The sequence below is a fragment of the Geotrypetes seraphini genome, chromosome 7 (assembly GCF_902459505.1).
Source record: "Geotrypetes seraphini chromosome 7, aGeoSer1.1, whole genome shotgun sequence".
NCBI classification, from domain to species: Eukaryota; Metazoa; Chordata; class Amphibia; order Gymnophiona; family Dermophiidae; genus Geotrypetes; species Geotrypetes seraphini.
Window position 1 is genome coordinate 13,288,637 of NC_047090.1, and position 20,889 is coordinate 13,309,525.

The 20,889-nt window shown below is 47.7% G+C and overlaps 1 protein-coding gene across 1 annotated transcript; it reads right to left on the reverse strand.

Annotated features, from left to right (window-relative positions):
• Positions 1-5,334: 5,334 nt before the first annotated feature.
• Positions 5,335-20,780, reverse strand: LOC117363794 (solute carrier family 35 member E3-like). Its single transcript, XM_033952136.1, has 5 exons — positions 20,218-20,780; positions 17,276-17,386; positions 8,479-8,637; positions 7,789-7,871; positions 5,335-6,693 (listed from the first exon to the last, which is right to left on the reverse strand). The coding sequence occupies exons 1-5, from the start codon at positions 20,599-20,601 to the stop codon at positions 6,507-6,509; spliced, it is 924 nt and encodes a 307-aa protein (XP_033808027.1). The 5' UTR covers positions 20,602-20,780; the 3' UTR covers positions 5,335-6,506.
• Positions 20,781-20,889: the final 109 nt, after the last annotated feature.

Below are 20,889 nucleotides of genomic sequence, written 5' to 3' on the forward strand. Positions count from 1 at the left end.
ATGCTTTGCTGTACAGTTCAACCTATTTACTGAATACCTGGTGTAGTCATTCACCTCTGTCATCCATCACCATTAATGGGACAACCTACTCCACACCTCTGGTAACTAATGATTCTATTTCATATGCTGGGCATCCACTACCTCTTGGTATGGGGAACGAGACATTTCACAAGCTGCTGAATTTTACTGAACAACTTAAGAAAACCTCCAAAGAAGTGAATCATACCATCACTTTTGAAAATGGACAGATTGCACAAACTGTTTCAAATTTGCTACAAGAAGCTCATGTCTGTTTGGGAAATTCTCTTTGGGTATTCGCCCACTGCAAATCATGTCTTTGATGTTTTAATTTACCCTATCGTTATCTTAATTATTGTACATATTTTGCTATGTATTGTTATGATTTTCCTTTGCTGTAAAATGAAACACATGTACATTTCTTTACAATGCATATCCTACAAAGTTCCTCCTAGCTTTTAAGACAGTTATACATGAATTTCCAGTATCATCTCTGACACTTGCTAATTTGGTTCTAATCTGGTTGATTTGGCATGGCCTATTGCATTGCATACCAGGATCAGACATAATATATGATCTCATATTGCATACTCTCATACTCATGGCATCTTGGTACCTTTATGCCTGAATCTCCGGAGAAAGCTTCCTGCATCCCTTATGCACGGTTCATTCGCTCAACGATGGGTAAGATATAGCATATTGGTTTTCCCAGCCCAGATAACTGTACAACTTAAGACAGAGGTTTGAACTCATAATGGGAACTGTTTATCTTCATAGCTTGGAGACAAGGGGACATGCTGATATAATGTTGGAGGTAAGAGAGGCAAACTGGCTGTTTACAAAACGGTTGCTGAAGTGCATGCCATATAGAAGGGTCCCACAAGCTTGCCTTCATTTCAAAGAATAAAAAAAAAGTATAGGAGATGATAGCCTCAGCATTTTCGGTTGGCCTAACCAATGTCAGCAAAGGCCTATGGGAGATCATATCATTCATGTCTGACCTTAGGGCATGTCATGGAAAACAGCCATAGCCAGCCTAAATTAAATCAGTGCTTAAAGGTATCAAAGGAACTTACAGCAAAGAGGTGGTAAGATATGTTAATATCTAATGCTTAAGATGGACAGCTTAAGATATACAATAAGTCCAGGTGAATGAGCTAGCAGAAACCATTGTCAGAGGCATACTGGAAATTACATTTGACTCGTCTGTAAGGGACATGTTCTCCCTCTATTCTTCTCCAGTCTCTCACACCTCACTCACCATTGTTTCAAGCAGTTTACAAAAGATAGGGGTACTTAATTTCAATAGATTCTATTTTTAGAACAAGCCTCAAAGGTAGAAATATGGGAGATTAGAACTCCTCCCTCTCTGAAACATCACACCCCCTCTCTCTCTACCTCTCTCTTTTTCCTCACAGCCCCTAATCAGGAAGCTGACTTTTCTCTCATTCACAAGAGCACAGAAGCAGTCTCTGTATTTGTAAAACTTATTTCTACAATTGTAATGCTTGATGTATCTTTATAAATCTTTCTTTTCTGTAATATTAAGCTTATTTCTGCACAATATGTATATTCTTTATGTAATCACTTCTGGCTGTGCTTGTCATTTGATTTTACTTCCTAATGAATCTTCTGCGAGGGTTTAATTGAACCCGGGACCTGGCGAATTGTAAAGCCGCCTCAACATTACCTCTCCAAACCTTACATTTGGGGGGCTAAACCTTAAACCAGCGACTGCAAAAACTCCACCACCCGAGCCATGACCTGGGTGTTCTCCTGTAACGATTTCACTCAAATCAACCAGTTGTCCAGGTAGGGATGAACTAGAATGCCCTCTTTGCGCAAAGCCGCCACGACGACCACCATTACCTTAGTGAACGTCCGCGGAGACGTGGCCAGATCAAGGGAAGTGCACAGAACTGATAATGTTACTCCAAGATCGCAAAGTGCAGGAAGCGATGATGGGAAACCCGAATAGGAATGTGCAAGTAGGTCTCAGTCAAATCTAGAGAGGTCAGAAACTCCCCCAGCAAAACTGCCAGAATCACAGACCACAGAGTTTCATGTGGAAAGAAGGCATGTGAAGAGCCCTGTTGACCCCCTTCAAATCCAGGTCCCTTCTTTCTTTGGCACCACAAAGTAATCGAGTACCAACCTATGCCCCACTCCTGCAGGGGAACTGGAACCACTCTGTGGAGATCCAACAATCTTTGAAGGGTCTGGCGAAAGGCCAGCTACTTCCACGCCACCTGTGAAGAAGAAGCGAGAAAACGATCTGGAAAGGAACAGGCAAACTCCAGAACATAACCGTCCTGAAACACCTTCAGAACGTGATGTATGCCCACTTTGGATAAAAATCCCTCAGCTGGGCACCCAGCAGAACCAAGACGGGAGCCAGCAAGGAGTCATTGGGAAGGATGGGTAACAGGGGACCCGGCAGGGGCACTACCTGCACCCCGGCAGGCCCCACGAAAGACTGCATGCGCTGGAAGAACCTGCCTCTAGAGAGCCCAGGGGACTGAAAAGTCAGCCCCTCGACCAGGGCAGAAACGGCAGAAATCACACCCATGAGCAGCGCCACCTCGAGCCAGAGGCCTAGGCCTATCCTCAGGCAAACGAGGCACTTTAGAATCAGTGAGAGTCTGAACCAACCTGTCCATGTCCTCACCAAACAAGAAAAATCCTTTAAAAGGAAACTGTCAACTTAGCTTTGGACGCCGAGTCTGCCGACCAAGTGCAAAGCCACAAAGCATAGTGAGCTGCCACTGGAAATGTCAACGACTTAGCAGAAGCTCGCAAAATAAGAAGCACCCAATTCAAATCTTTGCCCCATCCTGCTTGAGCAATTCCCAATCCTGTTTTACAATTGAGGACATGCTCGGCCCAGTGAAAACACGCACAAGCCACCAGCCCACCACACATCACCGCTTGGACTGCCAGAGCTGTCACATCAAAACTCTATTTAAGGAGGGACTCCAACTTATGCTCCTCCGGGTCCTTCAAGGCCGCACCGCCCTCAACAGGCAGGTTATATGCCTTTTAGAGATGGCCGAGACCACCGTGTCCACTACAGGTGACTTCAGAGTGTTCCTATCCCCTTCAGGAATGGGATACATGTGGGCCATGGAGCGCACAAAACAAAAGGGAGCTTCCGGCACCTGCCACTGTGTGAGCATAATATCCAGAATATCCTGATGCATAGGAAAGGAGTGGGAAGCAAAACGGATCCGTTAAGCAAGGGGGTCCACCGTACGCGAGGGCTCTGACACGGTGTCCTCAAAGTGCAAAACCAAGTAGACCTGAAGAATTAACTCATGAAGCTCTTCCCGCTGAAAAATGCGCACTACAGATGCATTTTCACCAGCTGGAGGGTCCAGATCCTCATCAATAACATCTTGCTCCTTTGGGCAAAAATCCTCATCCCAAGAGATCCTCAGGCGTTTGGATGAGAGAGAAGTAGAGGGGCCAAAACCATCGCTGTAGGGCCGTACCGGGTACACGTCGAGGGGAACATATCGAGGGCAACCCCCACCCCACCCCCCACCCAGTGGACATGGAACCTCCAGCCGCCAGCACATAAGCTTTATAAATACTAACATACATTCAGGGGGAAAAACCCCCGGCAGCCCCAAGGGACTCCCTGTCCCAGCAGGGGACCCTGCCATACCTTGCCCCTGTATTTCCAGAACAGGGGGAAGGTCACCTGAGGTAACCGAGATGAAGGTGGAGGTTCCCGCCGAAATTGGACATGAAACCGCCAAAATCGGAGCTCCTATGGCCTGCCGTGTCTGAAAAGCCTGGGACTTTCCCGATGCTGAGGCCGAGGAACTTTCCGACGCGAAAAGAACTCCTCGGCCATTCCAGCGGCAGGGAATCCTTTTCTCCCCGACCGTCATCGGCTAGGGAACCCTCCGCGTGGGCGTTGGGGGAAGCCCAGGCTTCCCCGCGATCCAAAGCCAACTCGCAAGGTACATGCAGCGGGGTGCCCTGGCCGCTGGCATCCACTGCCAATGAGGCTACCCCATCGCTCCAGCCTGCACAACGCTTGCACAGGCTAGCCGCGAGTACCTCACGTCTGGAGCACAGTGAGCATTTTTTTCTAAACTAAACCAAACCTTAAGTTTGTATACTGCATCATCTCGGTAGAGCTCGGCACGGTTTACAGGTAAATTCAATAAATGAGGGAAGGACATAAAAAGTGCTCATTGTGCTGATAACCACCCTAGCTGAAAGAAAAGTGTCGGTTAGATGAGAAAATACAGTAAAAAGGCAGTTTTAAAGGGAAATGGGTCCTTTAGACTGGCATCTCTCAGGATTTTGGGTTTTTTTTTAACAGAACAGACTCCACGGCTCTCAAAGCTGGAGGGCTGACCAACCAGGGGGCCAGGCCACCGGCTGAGGCACCTCTACAAAAATATGGGGGAGGTGGGGGAAGGTAGGGGGAGAGACCTAGCATGAGACCCGCCGAATTTAACACCCCAGAGGTCGGATGGATCCCTAAACAGGACCCGTCCAAGCTCTCTCTGGCACAAAAGGGGAACCCAGGAGTCCAAAACAAAATTCTAACAGTACTAAGAGGGGAGCCAAATTAATCGTACCACCTGCTAATGGAGACTGAGGAAGACCGTGTTGCTAGGGAAATTCTAGCCTGATATACAAGTTTGTGCTCAGTCTCCACCTGCTGGTAGCAGTGAGGCATATAACCCATTCGTAAGGACTATACCAGTGTATCAAGCAATACAGAATTTTAGTTTTATTTCTTATCCTAACTTGAGCAACAATGCAATCAAAGCTTTACCACCATTTGGATCTTCTTATCTATGCGAACTTGGATTTTCAGCTCTGACAAAATAAATTGAAAAAAAGAGAACAGCAGATAGTGGATGATGAAATGTGTTTTTGCTTGTTGACTATCAAGCTGCATTTTGAGTTAATTTGCACAAAAACAAGCACATCCATCGCACTGCTTAGCAATTCTATTCTATCTACTTTAGTTTCACCATTGCTTAAAAACTAAATAAATAATTCCCAAATTTAATTTTTTGTTGGATTTGCAATTTTATAATTTCAATTATAAAGTATTGTGAAAAACATTTGCTCCGTTTAGTGGGCCAGAGCTAAAAAAAAGTCTGAGACACACTGCTCTAGAACTAGCTGAATAAGAAAGAACAAATTTAGAACTGTTTCAGTGTTCTGAATATTTCTCTTTACGTGCAAGCTGACTGCGGGTTAATCCTTGTTGCAGTTTCAAATACTCTTTGTCTGGGTCTTGCTGCTGTCCACCATTCAGGAAATAAAAAACCAAGGAGGCCAGAATGCTGGAGATTAATTTATTCATCGAACATGACAAGCCACCAAAATGTGAAGTGCCTGAGAAGAGGAAATCCCACAGCTCATCTATAGTTCATACTCTCTGAACAAAAACCTTATCTCGGTTTCTTTTATATAAAGTATTTTGGTGGTTCTTTGCAAGTCCTCTCATGGATAACACATTAAATAGGCCTTTTAAGCTCCTGTTTACCTCGGTGATGCCATCATACACAAGTGTCCAGTTCGCTCAGCATTTGTACCTCCAGCATGATAACCTGTGCATAGCACAAACTCATAGAGCTGTACTCTCAAATATTTGTAAGAAAAACACTTGTCAATACTTTAAATGCTGTACATATGCAAAAGTTCTCAAACACCAGGTAGAAAAAAAATACTGACAGCAACAAGCATTAACATCTAACAGTGCACTTCCAGCCGGCGGCAGCAGATTTAAGATTTAATCAGTCCTGGCACCCTACCAGCCAGCGGCAGCAGTGCACTTGCATAGACAGGCACTAGATTTCAGTCAGGTTAGCACAGTTAACACCCAGCTGCAGAACGTCCAGCATGTCACTGCAGAATTTAGCAAGTTCACAGTACTACACCAGCTGCAGGTGCTAGAGTCCGTGCATCACACTGCAGCAACACTTGGTGACTCTCAGACCCTTGGTGGCGACAGCAGCATCTCCAACAGGACAGGGCTCATTCACAACTAAAGGCAGAGTGTCCATGCGTCAGCAGCTGTGGATCCACTGCATCAGCGCATGGCCTCCAGCTGTTGCAGCTGACTAGCGTTTCAATATTCAGCAAAACCTGGTAGCTTTGTACATATTCACAGCTGCACAATGCCATGCAGCCATACTCAAGGTTCTGCGGTTTGTTCGTTACACACAGAAAAAAAATCTTAAACAAAGCTTAAAGTCACTCTACTGCCAGTTCTAAAAAAACAAACCAGTTTTAACCCCTCCTGCCTATTTCCCACAAAAAGTGCCTCCCAAAAAAGGGGAGAGAGTAGAATAAAGTTCATGATAATAAGCCCTGTGGTCGTCAAAGTACTTTACATCCTTCATATATTTGCTTTTATGTTGCAAAGACCCACTCATCACTTTATTTTATTCTATTCTATTTTTTTTTTTTTTTAAACCCTCTCTCGCTTCTTTGCGATGTTCTTGGCCTTCTCACGGACGCTGTGCCAGTTTACTCCTACTGGTTTCCTGTTCACTCAGCTTGAAGTGTGTATAGGCTAAAATACCCAGCAGTGTGCAGAGAATGCCAAGTCCCTGGTTAATGGAAAGTGGGTCCTTGAATAAAACGTATCCTCCAAGCAACGTGATACAGAACTTAAAATGCCCAAACATGTTATATCTGAGCATTTTTTGTCAAGGATGACACACACATGGTAGAACAACAAAATCTGAACACTGACAAAAAACTACAACATATACAAACGTGCCCTCCCTCCCTCCGGATTTCTCATCGACAACAACTCTGGTTCCGTTCACAAGAAATCAATCCAAAAAAGAAGAACGGTCCAGGTCTTCAAAGCAAAAGGAATTTTAATAACAATCATGCATATAAAACAACGTTGCGACTCAACCCGGGCTGTGTTTCGACTAAAAAGCCTGCCTGGAGTGTCCTAGAGTTTATAATAAAATGTTATAAATATGTCAATCACTAAAAATCAAAATACAGAAATGTTGTAAGATGCCAACATTAAAAAGAAAGCTAAAGACGTACCAAATAAGCAGAATCAACTCATACATAGCAATAAAACACTAAACCAACATAAGAAACCAATGAAGGAAAAATTTCTCAATTTATATTTGGTAATTGTGCCCAGTGCAAATATATAAAAATAGATCATGTAACTAATCAGATGAATGTATGACAGATAAAAGCAACCGAGATATGTATAAAAGTTTTTTAGAAAGTAAACAAAACTCCACTGCTATAGAAAATCTTTGCCAAAAATCTTTTAAAATGCTATGCCATCGACAAAAAAAAAAAAAAAAAAAAAAGATGACAAACCGCGGCGAACTCAAGTTGATAAAAAAAATACGACAGTGCACTTGTTTTATATGCATGATTGTTATTAAATTCCCTTTGGTCTGAAGACCTGGACTGCTCCGCTCTTTTTGGACCGACTCTTGTGTGTGCGCAGAAGTGGATCTTCCCTACAGTCTAATGGATTCCCGTTCACAAGAAGCCAATTTTGGAAACCATGCAACATTGTATTACTAGTCTGATGAATCTAATGCTTCTAAAGAAAGATCCCCTTTGTGCGAATACACAAGACGGGTAGCGTTTGCAGCAAGTTACATCCCCAGTGGAGGTCCTTATGACTGTCCCCGACCTAAAAAATGTGACAGTGGTGGCCCTGTTCCTCCATTTCACATTCTCTACCTGCTATGGAAATGGCTTGACACAGACCGGCAGGAATAAACAGCACTGAAAGGATACGTGACCGGGGAGGTATTGCCGATGACCCAGTAAATGGACAAGTTTACGAGAAAGGCTACTACACCAGACCCAAGCAACATGATCTGCAGGGAAGCAAAAACATCATGAGAGCAGAGGTCGTTTCCCAGCTAACAGCAGAGAAAAGGACCATCAGAAGCTTTTGGCTCCTTATAAACACAAAGTCCAGGAGAGCAAAATCATCATGCAGTCTAGAAAACCTTTTGCTTTCGTGCAGTTTTGACCTTGATTCGCTTGATCAATAATAAAGAAAGATTTATCTTACAGGGCACACAGCTGAAGTCTTAAAGAACAAACAACTCTTTCTAGGAAGAATTCGTTATAGCACATATCTGCAGTAAATAAGCTATAATAATAATAACAGCTTATATACCGCAATACCGTGAAGTTCTATGCGGTTTACAAAGATTAAGCAAAGGTACAAATTGATTGACTTTAAGAGGGGAGGAAGAAAGAGGGTTAATAGGACAGGAAATCCATTTTTGAGGAGAGAATGATCAATAGAACAAGTTAATCGCTATAGAGGGGAGAGAGAAGAGAGGATCAGTTGTCTAGATACTTTATAAAGACTGTGAACATGCAATGAGATTCTGAAATAGTCATTTATAAAAAGGAATGTTAAAATTCCTCATTGGCATGTTAGAGAAACTCACTGTAAAACAGATAACTTACAATAGCAGAAAGAGACCAAGGCCCAAACAGTCCACCTTCTCCAAACACTGGCTCAAAGACGGGCACAATACAGAGTAGCATAAGAGAAGACATGGGAGCCTGGTAATACAGTAGTTGCATGGAGTTCACCTGCAGGTCCTGCTGTTTGGCTCCAACCCACTGAAAAGACACATTAAACGTAAGAGAAAGCAACCATTTCCTGGGCAATACATAAAGCACAGTTACTTACCGTAACAGGTGTTATCCAGGGACAGCAGGCATATATTCTCACATGTGGGTGACGTCATCTACGGAGCCCCAGCGCGGACAGCTTTTCAAGCAAACTTGCTAGAAGTTTCAAGTTTGCACACTGCACCACGCATGTGCCTGCTTCCTCGCCCACTAGAGGGCGCGTTCCACCTCGTGGTCCTCAGTTCCATCACTAGCAAAGAAGCCATCCCCGGGGAGGCGGGTGGGTTGTGAGAATATATGCCTGCTGTCCCTGGATAACACCTGTTACGGTAAGTAACTGTGCTTTATCCCAGGACAAGCAGGCATGATATTCTCACATGTGGGTGACCTCCAAGCCAACCAAAAAAAGGGCAGGTGGGAGGATGGCAATTTATGAAAACAGATTACGTAACACCGACTGGCCAAACCGGCCATCGCTTCTGGACAAAGTGTCCAGGCAATAGTGGGAGGTGAACGTATGAACCGAAGACCAAGTGGCAGCTTTACAAATGTCCTCCATAGGAGTAGATCGGAGGAAAGCAATCGAAGCTGCCATCGCTCTGACCCTATGCCCCGTAACACGCCCCGAGAGCGGTAGACCAGCCTGAGCGTAGCAAAAAGAAATGCAAGCAGCCACCCAGTTGGACAAGGTGCGCTTGGAAACCGGATGTCCCAGACGATTAGGATCAAAGGACAAAAATAATTGAGGAACCTTCCGATGAGACTTGGTACGTTGGAGATAAAAAGCCAACGCCCTCTTACAGTCAAGAGAATGGAGCGCCGTCTCGCCAGGATGGGAGTGGGGCTTAGGAAAAAACACAGGAAGGACAATGGACTGGTTCAAGTGGAAATCCGATACAATCTTTGGCAAAAATTTCGGATTCGTGCGCAAAACCACCTTGTCATGATGAAAGACCGTGAAAGGTGGATCCGCAACCAAAGCTTGCAACTCACTAACTCTCCGAGCCGATGTGAGAGCAATCAGAAAAACCACCTTCCAAGTAAGGAATTTGAGAAGAGACATGTCCATAGGCTCAAAGGGAGGTTTCATCAGTTGAGCCAAGACAACATTCAAATCCCAAACAACAGGAGGAGGCTTCAGAGGGGGACAAACATTGATTAGCCCCTTCATGAACCTTTGCACCATAGGATGAAGCGAAAGAGCACGACCATCCAAGTGCCGGTGAAAAGCTGAAATGGCACTGAGATGTACCCGGACAGATGTCGTCTTCAGACCTGAATTAGACAAATGTAACAAGTAGTCTAAAACCGAAGACAGCGGGACCGAATCAGGATGCAGATGACGCGAGGAACACCAAGATGAAAATCTGGTCCACTTCTGGGAATAACAAAGCCTGGTCGAAACCTTGTGCGAGGCTTCCAAAACTTCCCTCACCGGCTGAGAAACCTGGATCGAAGTTAAGGGGAAAGGAACCAAGCAGTCAGGTGCAAGGACTGAAGATTGGGATGCAACAGCGAACCCCGACTCTGAGATAGCAGAGAGGGAAACACAGGCAGAAGCAGAGGTTCCCTGACACTGAGTTGAAGAAGCAGGGAGAACCAATGCTGACGAGGCCACCGAGGCGCAATGAGAATCATCGTGGCCGTGGATGACTTGAGACGCACCAACGTTCTCATGATCAAGGGAAAAGGAGGAAACGCATACAGGAACCTCCCCCCCCAGTCCAGGAGGAAGGCATCCGCCTCCAGACGGTCCGGGGAGTACATCCGTGAACAATATAGGGGTAGTTTGCGAGTCTCCGAGGAGGCAAACAGGTCCACTTGCGGAGTCCCCCAGCGGTCGAAGACCTCGCGCAGGACTCTGGAGTGGAGAGTCCACTCGTGCGGCTGAAGAAGCCGACTGAGCTTGTCTGCCAAGCAGTTTTGGTCTCCCTGGATATAGACCGCCTATAGGAAGATGTTTCGGGAGATTGCCCACTCCCAAAGGCGAAGTGCCTCCCTGCAGAGGGGCCAAGAGCCCGTCCCACCTTGCTTGTTGACATAGTACATCGCTACCTGGTTGTCCGTGCGAACTAGGACTACCTGATCGCGAAGGAGGTGGTCGAATGCACGAACCGCCATGTAAATGGCTCGAAGTTCCAGCACATTGATGTGACATCGACGGTCCTCCGACGACCACAGACCTTGGGTCCGTAGCCCGTCCAGATGGGCCCCCCACGCATACTCCGAAGAGTCCGTGGTCAGGACCATGTGAAAGGGAGGGGCCAGAAACAGCAACCCCCCGGAAAGATTGGAACAGTCGGTCCACCAACGGAGCGATCGTTTCAAAGAAGGAGTGACCGTAATGAGACGGGACACCGGATCGCAATCCTGACGCCACTGGGAGGCCAGGGTCCACTGAGAGATTCTCAGGTGCAGTCTGGCAAACGGGGTGACGTGGACCGTCGATGCCATGTGGCCCAGAAGCATCATCATGCGCTGGGCCGATACCACCTGAAGCTGCGAGACCCACCGCCCCAGCCGAACCAAGGCCGCCAAGCGAGGCTGCGGGAGGTACGCACGCCGGCGCACAGTGTCCAGCACTGCGCCTATAAATTGAAGGGACTGGGCCGGCTGTAACTGTGACTTGGGGAAATTCACCTCGAATCCCAGTCGTTGAAGGAAGGCGATAGACTGTCGGGTCGCTGAGATAACCCCCTCCTTGGTCGTGCTTTTGATTAGCCAATCGTCCAGGTAGGGGAAAACTTGAAGCCCACGATTTCTCAGGGCCGCCGCGACCATGACCATGCACTTCGTGAAGACTCGAGGGGACGAGGCTAGGCCGAAAGGCAGGACCCTGTACTGAAGGTGCAAGTCCCCCACCTGGAACCTCAAAAACTTCCGGAAGGCAGGATGCACCGGAACATGAGTATATGCCTCCTTCAGGTCGAGGGAGCACATCCAGTCCCCTTCCTCCAAGAGAGGGTATAGAACCGGGAGAGACAGCATTCGAAACTTCTCCCGGACCAGGAATTTGTTGAGCTTCCTGAGGTCCAGAATAGGGCGCAGTTCCCCGGTTTTTTTCGGGACCAGAAAGTAGCGGGAGTAAAACCCAGTCCCCCGCTGATCTGCGGGAACCGGTTCGACCGCCCGAAGCTTCAACAGGGCCCGGGCCTCGGCCAGCAGGATGGGAAGCTGGCCCCGATTGCAAGTGGAAGGTCCCGGAGGCATATCCGGTGGCACAGACAACAAATTGAGAGAGTAGCCCTCGGAGACGATCCGGAGCACCCAGGCGTCTGATGTTATTTCGGTCCAGGCTGGGTAAAAGGACCGAAGACGCCCCCCTATAGGCAGGGATTCCTGAGCGGTCGCGGAGGGGGACCTGCCCCATCCGCCCAGCCCGTCAAAAAGAAGGCGCGGGCTTGGAAGGGCCCTGCGCCGGGGCTTGCGTTTGTCCCCCTCTGCCCCTCTGAGCCTGGCGTCTAGGTGGCGGTCTGGAAAAAGCCGGAGTAGACTTTTGGGGGTACCGCCTCGGGGGAGGGCGGAAGGGTTTCTGCGGCGGGGGTCTAGGCTTGGGCCGGACCAAGGAGGCCAACGAGCGTTCCTGCTCAGACAACCTCTTGGTCGCCGCCTCTAATGACTCGTCAAACAATTCGGACCCCACACAAGGCAAATCTGCAAGGCGGTCCTGCAGGTTTGGGTCCATGTCGAGGGTGCGAAGCCAGGCCAGACGGCGCATGGCCACCGCGAAGGCCGACACCCTCGAAACCAGCTCAAATGCGTCGTACAAGGCGTGAAACAGGTACAACCGCAGTTGAGACAGGTTGGACATGAATGTATCAAAACCTGCCCTCTGGGAGTCCGGTAGGGAGTCACGAAACTGAGGGAGGTCCTTCACCATACCCCGGAGATAGGAGGAAAAAGTGAAGGCATAATTTAACACCCTGGTGGCCATCAGGGAATTGGAATAAAGGCGACGGCCAAACTTGTCCAGGGTCCGGCCCTCCCTACCAGGTGGAACCGCCGCAGAAACCCGGGAAGGTTGTGACTTCTTAAGGGCAGATTCCACCAGCAAAGACTGGTGAGAGAGCTGCGCCTTGTCGAACCCCTTAGCCGGCACCGTCCTGTATTTGCCTTCCATCTTGGACGGGACGGACGTGACTGTAAGAGGGTTTGACAAATTTTTTAACCAAGTCTGCAGGAGGACCCTATTGTATGGGAGCCGAGGAGCCTCCCTAGGCGGAGTTGGAAGGTCCTGCTCCTCAAGGAACTCCTTGGAATACTGGGATCCCACCGAGAGGTCCAACCCGAGAGCCTTGGCCATGTCCTGCACAAAAACCGAAAATGAGGACGGTCTAGCAGGCGGGGAAGGAGATCTCGACTTTCTCGCCGAGGAAACAGGAGAGGCCTCGTGCGAATAATACAAGGGATCTCTCCCTGACCCCGAGCCCCACGATGTCTTCTCCACAGGCCTCGAGGGGGTAGGAGAATGCGTCCGCCTCGACGAGGCCCGGGGCGAGGACCCCGGGGTCCGGGGGACGAGAGCCCCCTCCCGTTTCCTCGGCGAGGAAGAACGGGACACCCCTCGCGCCGGGGAGCGGAGAAGCTTCGGATTGTCCATGCGCAACTCCGACACCCGCAACGCCTCGCCCCCGATCGGGGAAGACCGACCGCGCCCTCGAGGAGAACCCCGTGAGCGCTTCGGCTTCCTCGGCCGGCGCCTCGACCGAGTCCGAGTCGAGGGCGAAGTCCCCCGGGAGGACCTCGAGGAAGACGACGAGGAAATGCGGCGTACCCGACGTATCCTGTCCCGGGGCCGCACGCTACGCTCCGGCGGATCCCCCGAGGTCGATGGTAAGACCGAGGCCGAGGCGGGCGGAGCCTCGACAGCCGAGACCAAGGTCGGAGGAGCCCCGGTCCCCGAGGTCGAGGGAGCCCCGGCACCCGAGGCCGAGGTCGCCGAGGCCGAGGCCACCGAGGCAACAGCCGCCGGGGTCGAAGCCCGTTGCAGCTGTTCCAGGGCCCCCGACAGCTCCGATGAAATGAGCGCTCTGAGGAGGTCCTGGAAAGCCGGGATCCCGACGAAAGTCGGGAGGTCCGAATCCGGGGCATGCTCCCTGGAGGGCGACCTCGGTCTCGAGTGTTCCCTCGGGGCGTGCGCGGGTGGAGCCCGAGGCGGGGCCGAGGACGACCCACCCGCCTTGGTCGAAGCAGAGGACGGCTTCTTTGCAGACCCTGTAGGGGATGGAAAGGAGGACTTACCCGAGGTAGTCTTCGTTCCCGAGGTCGACTTGGAAGCCGAAGGGCGAGGAGAGGCAGAGGGCCCCGAGGTCGTCGAGGCCGAGGTCGAGGCCGGGGCCGAAGCCGAGGCCGACGTCGAGGCCTTCACCACGGGGTCCGCCACAAATAACTCTGCCAGTCTGGCCCTCCTGCGACGGAGAGCCCTGGGCTGAAAGGTGGAACAGCGATCGCACGAGGTGGTAGGGTGTTCCGGGCCCAGACAAATGATGCACCACCGGTGGGGGTCTGTAATGGAGAGCAGCCTCTCGCACCGGCTGCACTTTTTGAAACCCGGCACAGGACGGGACATCAACGACGAAACTGGCCGGGAACGATCGACGTCCCGCGGCCACGGCTTCCGGGAGCCCCCGGAGCCCAACGAGAAGAAAAAAATATATTTTTTTTTTTTTGAAAAGAAAAGAATAAAGAAACGACACAGAAAATCGAAAAGCACAGCGCCTAAGAAATCAGACGTGGTGTCAGGAAGCAGGCGACAAAAAAGTTTTTGGAGCTCACAATCCACAGGGCTTACTGGCTCCGCGGAAAAAAATGAACTGAGGACCACGAGGTGGAACGCGCCCTCTAGTGGGCGAGGAAGCAGGCACATGCGTGGTGCAGTGTGCAAACTTGAAACTTCTAGCAAGTTTGCTTGAAAAGCTGTCCGCGCTGGGGCTCCGTAGATGACGTCACCCACATGTGAGAATATCATGCCTGCTTGTCCTGGGATAAAGACAATACCAAATTTAAGTGATTAACTCCACTCAATAGGAAAAGTGCAAAGACTGCAAACTAATCCAGGAAGAGGCCTCAGAGATGGAGCCTACGCACAGTCATAGACTGAATGAATCAGCGTAGCTTCTCAGCTCCTTGCTCCAATCATTGGCCAAAAACCTGTTAAACTTATTTATTAAAACTCAACAACAAACTTTTTTATAAAACATTTTTTTAAATTTTTATTATTTTATTTTTCATGGCTTTTTTTAAACCAACAACCCCTCTTAAGGCTAAAAATATCTCCTATATGTATTCTGTCTTTTTATCTTTTCTTCAATTTCAGCGCACTAATCCATGACACTGAGAAAAGTGACTTTAAGATTATTTTTAGAAAAACAGCCTTTAATTTCAAAAAAATGGCACTTATCTGAAGGCAGTAGTAGCCTGAAGAAATGCCGAGGCAATATTAACTCAAAAACATACCAATACATGGTAAGAAATGGGCAAGCAGACAAATCACGAAAAGAGGAATTTAAACAGGTCTCCAGCTTTCAAGGTGCTCTTGAAGCCTGCAAAGATGCAGCATCACCAGCTGCATTTACAACCAGATGTAGAACGGAGCAGTGCTGCGATGCTGTGACTGCCCAGCACCCCCCCCCAATGTCCTTTTTCAGCAATGCTGTCAGATTCAGCATCTCCACTGACATGTATATAGTTACAGAGCAGAACTATGACACTGTCTGAATTTGCCAATTACCTTTTCAGACTGCTGCCATTATCCTAGAGAAATGAAAATCCAAATCTTATAGCATTGACTACACAAAGTGTCCCAGTCGGCACGAGACGGGTCTTTAATACAGGCTTTGCTGATCAGCCATCTTATCAGGTCCAAAACATAACATGCGGATACTGGAAGAAATGCCACCTTTCGTTACCCGATTCATTCTGGGCAACTAGATGCAAACTAGTATCATCACCCCACTGATGCAACCAGAATATTTAGTGGAGAAGCAGCCTGGTGGTTGGAGAGCCACTAGAAGCCAGGGTTCAAATCCCACATGGTCCTTAAGATCCTGGGCAAGCGCTTACTCCCCCAGCGTCAGCTCTCCCTCGGCACAGATCCAGGAAGTGACATCAGAGGAAGAGCCAATGCTGGCACAAGCGGCAGGTTAGGGTTGCTGCTCGTGCCGGGAACATTAAAGAGGTATGGGGGAAGGGAAGGGCACTTGCGGTAATGGAGAAGGAGTGGGAGGGGGTATTACCTAATGTACCTGAATGTCTGCCACCGTGAGCTATGCAGAAGTGAACTAAATCTAAATAAAAGTGAATTGTATTTCTTAGTCTTGCACTGACTTATTAGTTTGTGCCTGGGGCTATGAAAGGTGCCTACGGTCACAAGGCCTGCAGTGGGAACTGAATTCAATTCCCTGGTTCCCAGTCCACTATGCCAACCATTAGGCTATTTCCAAAGGTCTGCGAGTCATTATCAGCTACCTAATTACACTATGGTTGTGTCTGAACCAGTGGCGTAGTGAGGGTGAGGGGCGCACCTCCCTTTCCCCACGCCTCCCTTTGCACATGCCCCCACTCCTTCCCTACCCCCTTACCTCTTTTAACGTTCCCGGCAAGAGCAGCAACCTCAACCTGCTGCTGGCGCCAGTATCGGCTCTCCCTCCGACATTACTTCCTAGGCATGGGTCCATGAAGTGACATCAAAGGAACAGTTTGGGGGTTGCTGCTCGTGCTGGGAACATTAAAGAAATAAGGGGGAAGGGAAGGGCACGTGCACTCGTGGAGAAGGAGTTTAGGGGAGGGGTGGAGAGGAAGAAGTGTGCCGGTGCCCTCACCAAGATGGTGCCCAGGGTGGACCTCCCCCCCCCACCTTTACTGCACCACTGGTCTGAAAACAGTAGACCAGACGTGGGCAACTCCGGTCCTCGAGGGCCATAATCCAGTCGGGTTTTCAGGATTCCCCAATGAATATGCATTGAAAGCAGCGCATGCAAATTGATCTCAAGCGTATTCATTGAGGAAATCCTGAAAACCCATTTTGGTTCCGGCCCTCAAGGACCGGAGTTGCCCATGTCTGCTGTAGACCCTTGTCTCTCACTTTCTAAAGTGTAGAAAGTGCCTCACGATGTTTCAGCGACAGTCCCTTACCCCCACCGTTCCACAAAAGATCATGAGAAATGTTCAAAAGCTAACAGATTCAAGGTGTTGTTGGGTTTTTGGGGGTTTGTTTGTTTTTTCCATAAAGCTTGGTGGATTTATGGAACAGTTTCCCCAGTGGAAATTGTGGAAATCAAAACAGTATCAAAACTCAAGGTGTCAAGGAATAACTACAGAAAGGATCTGTGTATGCAAGAAGTGAGGCTAAAGGTTGAAGTCCGTAAGCTCTTTGGCACTGTTATCAGGAACAGAGGCAGACTAGACTGGCTCCAAAAGGTTACAAAGGCACTGCAGTTGGCAAGACACAAAGTTAAATGGTATCTTACACGATACTGTGAAAGTATTACTACTACAACTGGAAATGTAACAATGCGTACTACACTATATTCTCTGGACAGGGACATCACTTATAGCACTATACAAAACTAATTAGTAACTACATAAAAATAAGCTACAGCATCTTGTTATCAAACACAATACCAACCACTTGATATAAAGCTGTAACGACAACACCAAGAGCAGCAAACACTGTTCCAAGGACATTAAACTTAACATCGTAGTAAGAATTTAAGACGACTCCTAAAGTGATAGGAATCTGTAAAGAAAAAGAAAAGAAAAGTGTTAGAAATGATAAAATACTGCTTTAGCGACGTGCACTGCTAAGAAGCAGGAATACGAGACAAAAAGTTCTTACGCTGGTAAAACAGGTCAAGGGCTCAAAGAAGAAGAATGTTTCAAGAGAAATAACAGTAAATAGTAACACTGTCACATAGATTAATGCATGATGTCAAATTGTGTGATGCCAGAACAGCACAGGCTCCACAAGTTAAGTAGAAGGAAAAAGCCTCAGATAAGGGCCCTCCCACCTCCACAAAATGTGGTTTATTAAAGGTGGTTGAGCTTTCACCTCATCGGCAAAAAACCTTCATCAAAATTGAGAAAACTCTGTGCTGTGCTGTAGAAAACTCAAAAAGATAGATGAAAAGTTGTTCAATTTATCGTCAACTGATCGGTACACTGACGGGTGGCCAGCATTTCACAAATCTGCTGCCTCAGGGTGTAACATGACCGATCAGACTAGAACCAAAACAAAAACAACATATTGTTAAAAAGGTTTCTTAATGTTCATCATTATCTTCAATAGCTCAAATAAAGCCCACAAGACATATCTTTGAAATGGGACATTAAACGCGTCTCCTGCATCCTAAGAGAGTGCAGTATTAAAGCGCTGCATAAGTGCAATAGAAAAAGGGTATCAAAAAGCATTTCATATTGTTTAAAAAAAGTGAAAAACCGTTTTAATATTGCACTGGTTTAGCACTTTTTTCATGGGTTTAAATACATTTGTACTCCTTTGATTGCCAGTCTGTTAGCAAATCAGGTGGAAGCAATAGCATCTTAATAACGACGCGTTGCCACTTCCGGCTATGATGTCATTACACCAGGAGTGTTCAAATTCAGTGTGAGTTTGTGAGGAACTCTCTTAGGATGCAGGAGACGCGTTTAGCGTCCCATTTCAAAGGTATGTCTTGTGGGCTTTATTTGAGCTATTGAAGATAATGACTGGAACATTAAGAAACCTTTATAACTATGTTATTTTTGTCTTGGTTCTAGTCTGATCGGTTGTGTTACACCCTGAGGCAGCAGATTTGTGAAACGCTGGCCACCGTCGGTGTATCTATCTTTTTGAGTTTTCTACAGCACAGCACAGAGTTTTCTCAATTTGATGAAGGGTTTTTTGCCGATGAGGTGACCGCTCTGGATAGGTAGAGCCGACGTTTCAGTTGTGAGAGCCAAACAGCTGAAACTGTACCCACTCGGATGCAGCGAGACCCAAAAAACTGCAACAAGCATGATGCCAGATAAGTCTAAGATAACTTGAAAAACAATGTCACTCAGTGTCCAATGCAGGGCCGTGCACTATGCTGAAGCCGTGTGGCTTCCTCGAGATTCTCCCTCCCAATGCAAGAGGAAAATGTGCTATCTACATAAATGTCACTCCCGGTGTAACTTCATTGTGTCCCCATGGGAACGCAAACGTTAAACCAAACCTTAAGTTTAAATACCGCATCTTCTCCATAATTAGAGAGCTCAGCACGGTTTACAAGAGCTTAATATAGGAAGGAATAACATATTGGGTTTGGAGGTTGAGTACAGGGGGGAGGAGAGCATTACATTTTTGTGAAAAGCCTAGTTTTCAGGTGCTTACGGAATAGTTGGAAGGAGCCCCGATTCCGTAGTGGGGCAGTAAGATTATTCCAAAGTCCTGTGATTCTGAAGTAGAGAGATTGTCCCAATTTTCCCGCATAAAGGATACCTTTTAGCGAGGGGAAGGATAGTTTAAGTTTTTTGGTGGACCTGGTGGTGTCAGGACTCGAGGAGTTCCGAGATAGTGGGATTAGGGGAGGGAGGATGCCGTCTAGGATCTTAAAAGCTAGGCAGGCGCATTTAAAATGAACATTAACACTATCAACCATGTTTGGAGTTGTAACGCTGTACTACCTTTATGTACCTGTATTTGAAATGCTGCAAAAACAAAAAACTGTGGATACAGATGTTCTCGAGATAATTTATTATACACTGACATGTTTAAAGACAATAGACTGTTTTCAGTCCAATTCTTTGTATGTGAGTTTGCAAACCATTGGACCCCTGAGGAAGGCGTGTTCGCCGAAACACGGACCGTGTAGAGTCCAGTTGGATATTTATCACTGTTTTTTTTATCATTGTACTTTTTAAATTAAATTTTCATGTTTCTATATGTCAGTGTATAATAAATTATCTCCAGAACATCTGTATCCACAGTTTTTTGTTTTTATCGGTGGATTGCTTTCACTGGATTATTGGGTCTCCCCATTTTTCTTTGTTGTGCTGCATTATCGTTTAAGTCATGTCCTGTCTATATTGTGAATGTACTTTTGTAATCCGTTCTGAGCTCAATAAATTATTTTATTTTTTTTTAACTTTATAACATTTTACAATAAATACATAATATAACACAGTAAAATAGTCATTAACTTTTTTTAAAGTCGGCGCACATTCTAGAGTAGGGGGGAAATAGGAAGGATGATTTTAATATATGCTAAATTACTTGAACTGTATTTCTATTTAATTCATTTATTATAATGTAATAATAAAACAATGGGGGGAATATGGGGGGTAGAGTGTTGGAAATTGAGGGAATATACTGAGAGATGTATTAGGTAATTTGAAATGTTTATTTTGAAGGAATGATAAACATTTATTAGAAGTTAAATTTAAATGTAATGACTATTTTACTGTATTATATTATTATGTATTTGTTGCATTTCTTCAATAAAATGTTATAAATTTTTTTTTAAAAGTCAGCGCACCCTCTAAGAAAGGGGAGCACCCGAGGCTGTGAAAAGTTTGCAAATCCCGCCCCCATCCCACCCCAGCGCTGACCAGCGTGCACTTGATCCGCAGCGAGAAGCTCTTGCCGTAGAAGAGGCTCTGGATGACCAGGATGACCGGCGTGGTCATGCTCTTGGCCAGCTGGTAGGTGCCCACGGTGTTGCTCTGCAGCGACAGGTTGGTGAAGACGACGAAGCCGCAGAAGCTGAGCGCGAGCGGCAGCATCTGCGCGAGCCGCAGGCTCTTGGGAGCGAAGGCGCGAAAGTGGAGGCACGCGCACAGCCCCAGCCACGTCACCACGAAGTGCACGAGCGTCAGCGTCATGCTGGGGAAGGCGTAGCGCACGTAGAGCCATTTGTTCAGGAAGACGATGCAGATAGACGAGAGCAGGTTGACCGCCATCGCCGCCGCGATGCGCCCCTTCTGCGCCGCCATCGCCCCCGCGAGCCGGCGCGAGGCCCCTCCTCGGCGCCGTCGCTGGGACTCGCGTTAGCGTCAGCGTAGTGATCCTATTACGTCCGGGGCGGGTCAGCGCCCGCTAGCTGGCGCGAGACCCCCAATCGCTGTAACTGGGTTCGGCCCAACCAATCGAAGCAGTCGGCCGAGGCGTCGCGTTAGCGTATTGATCCCATTACGTCCGGGGCGGGCCATCGCCCGCTAGCTGGCGCGAGGCCCCCAATCGCTGTAACTGGGTCCGGCCCGACCAATCAAATAAGCCGGCGT

Excerpts from the sequence above, each read along its gene's own strand:
- LOC117363794 (XM_033952136.1), bottom strand. The coding sequence starts at position 20,601 with ATGGCGGCGCAGAAGGGGCGCATCGCGGCGGCGATGGCGGTCAACCTG. Across the intron at positions 17,387-20,217 it reads TGCGGATCAAGTGCACGCTG|ATTCCTATCACTTTAGGAGT; the intron begins GTCAGCGCTGGG and ends TTTTCTTTACAG. Across the intron at positions 8,638-17,275 it reads TTACAGCTTTATATCAAGTG|TGGGTTGGAGCCAAACAGCA; the intron begins GTTGGTATTGTG and ends GTGTCTTTTCAG.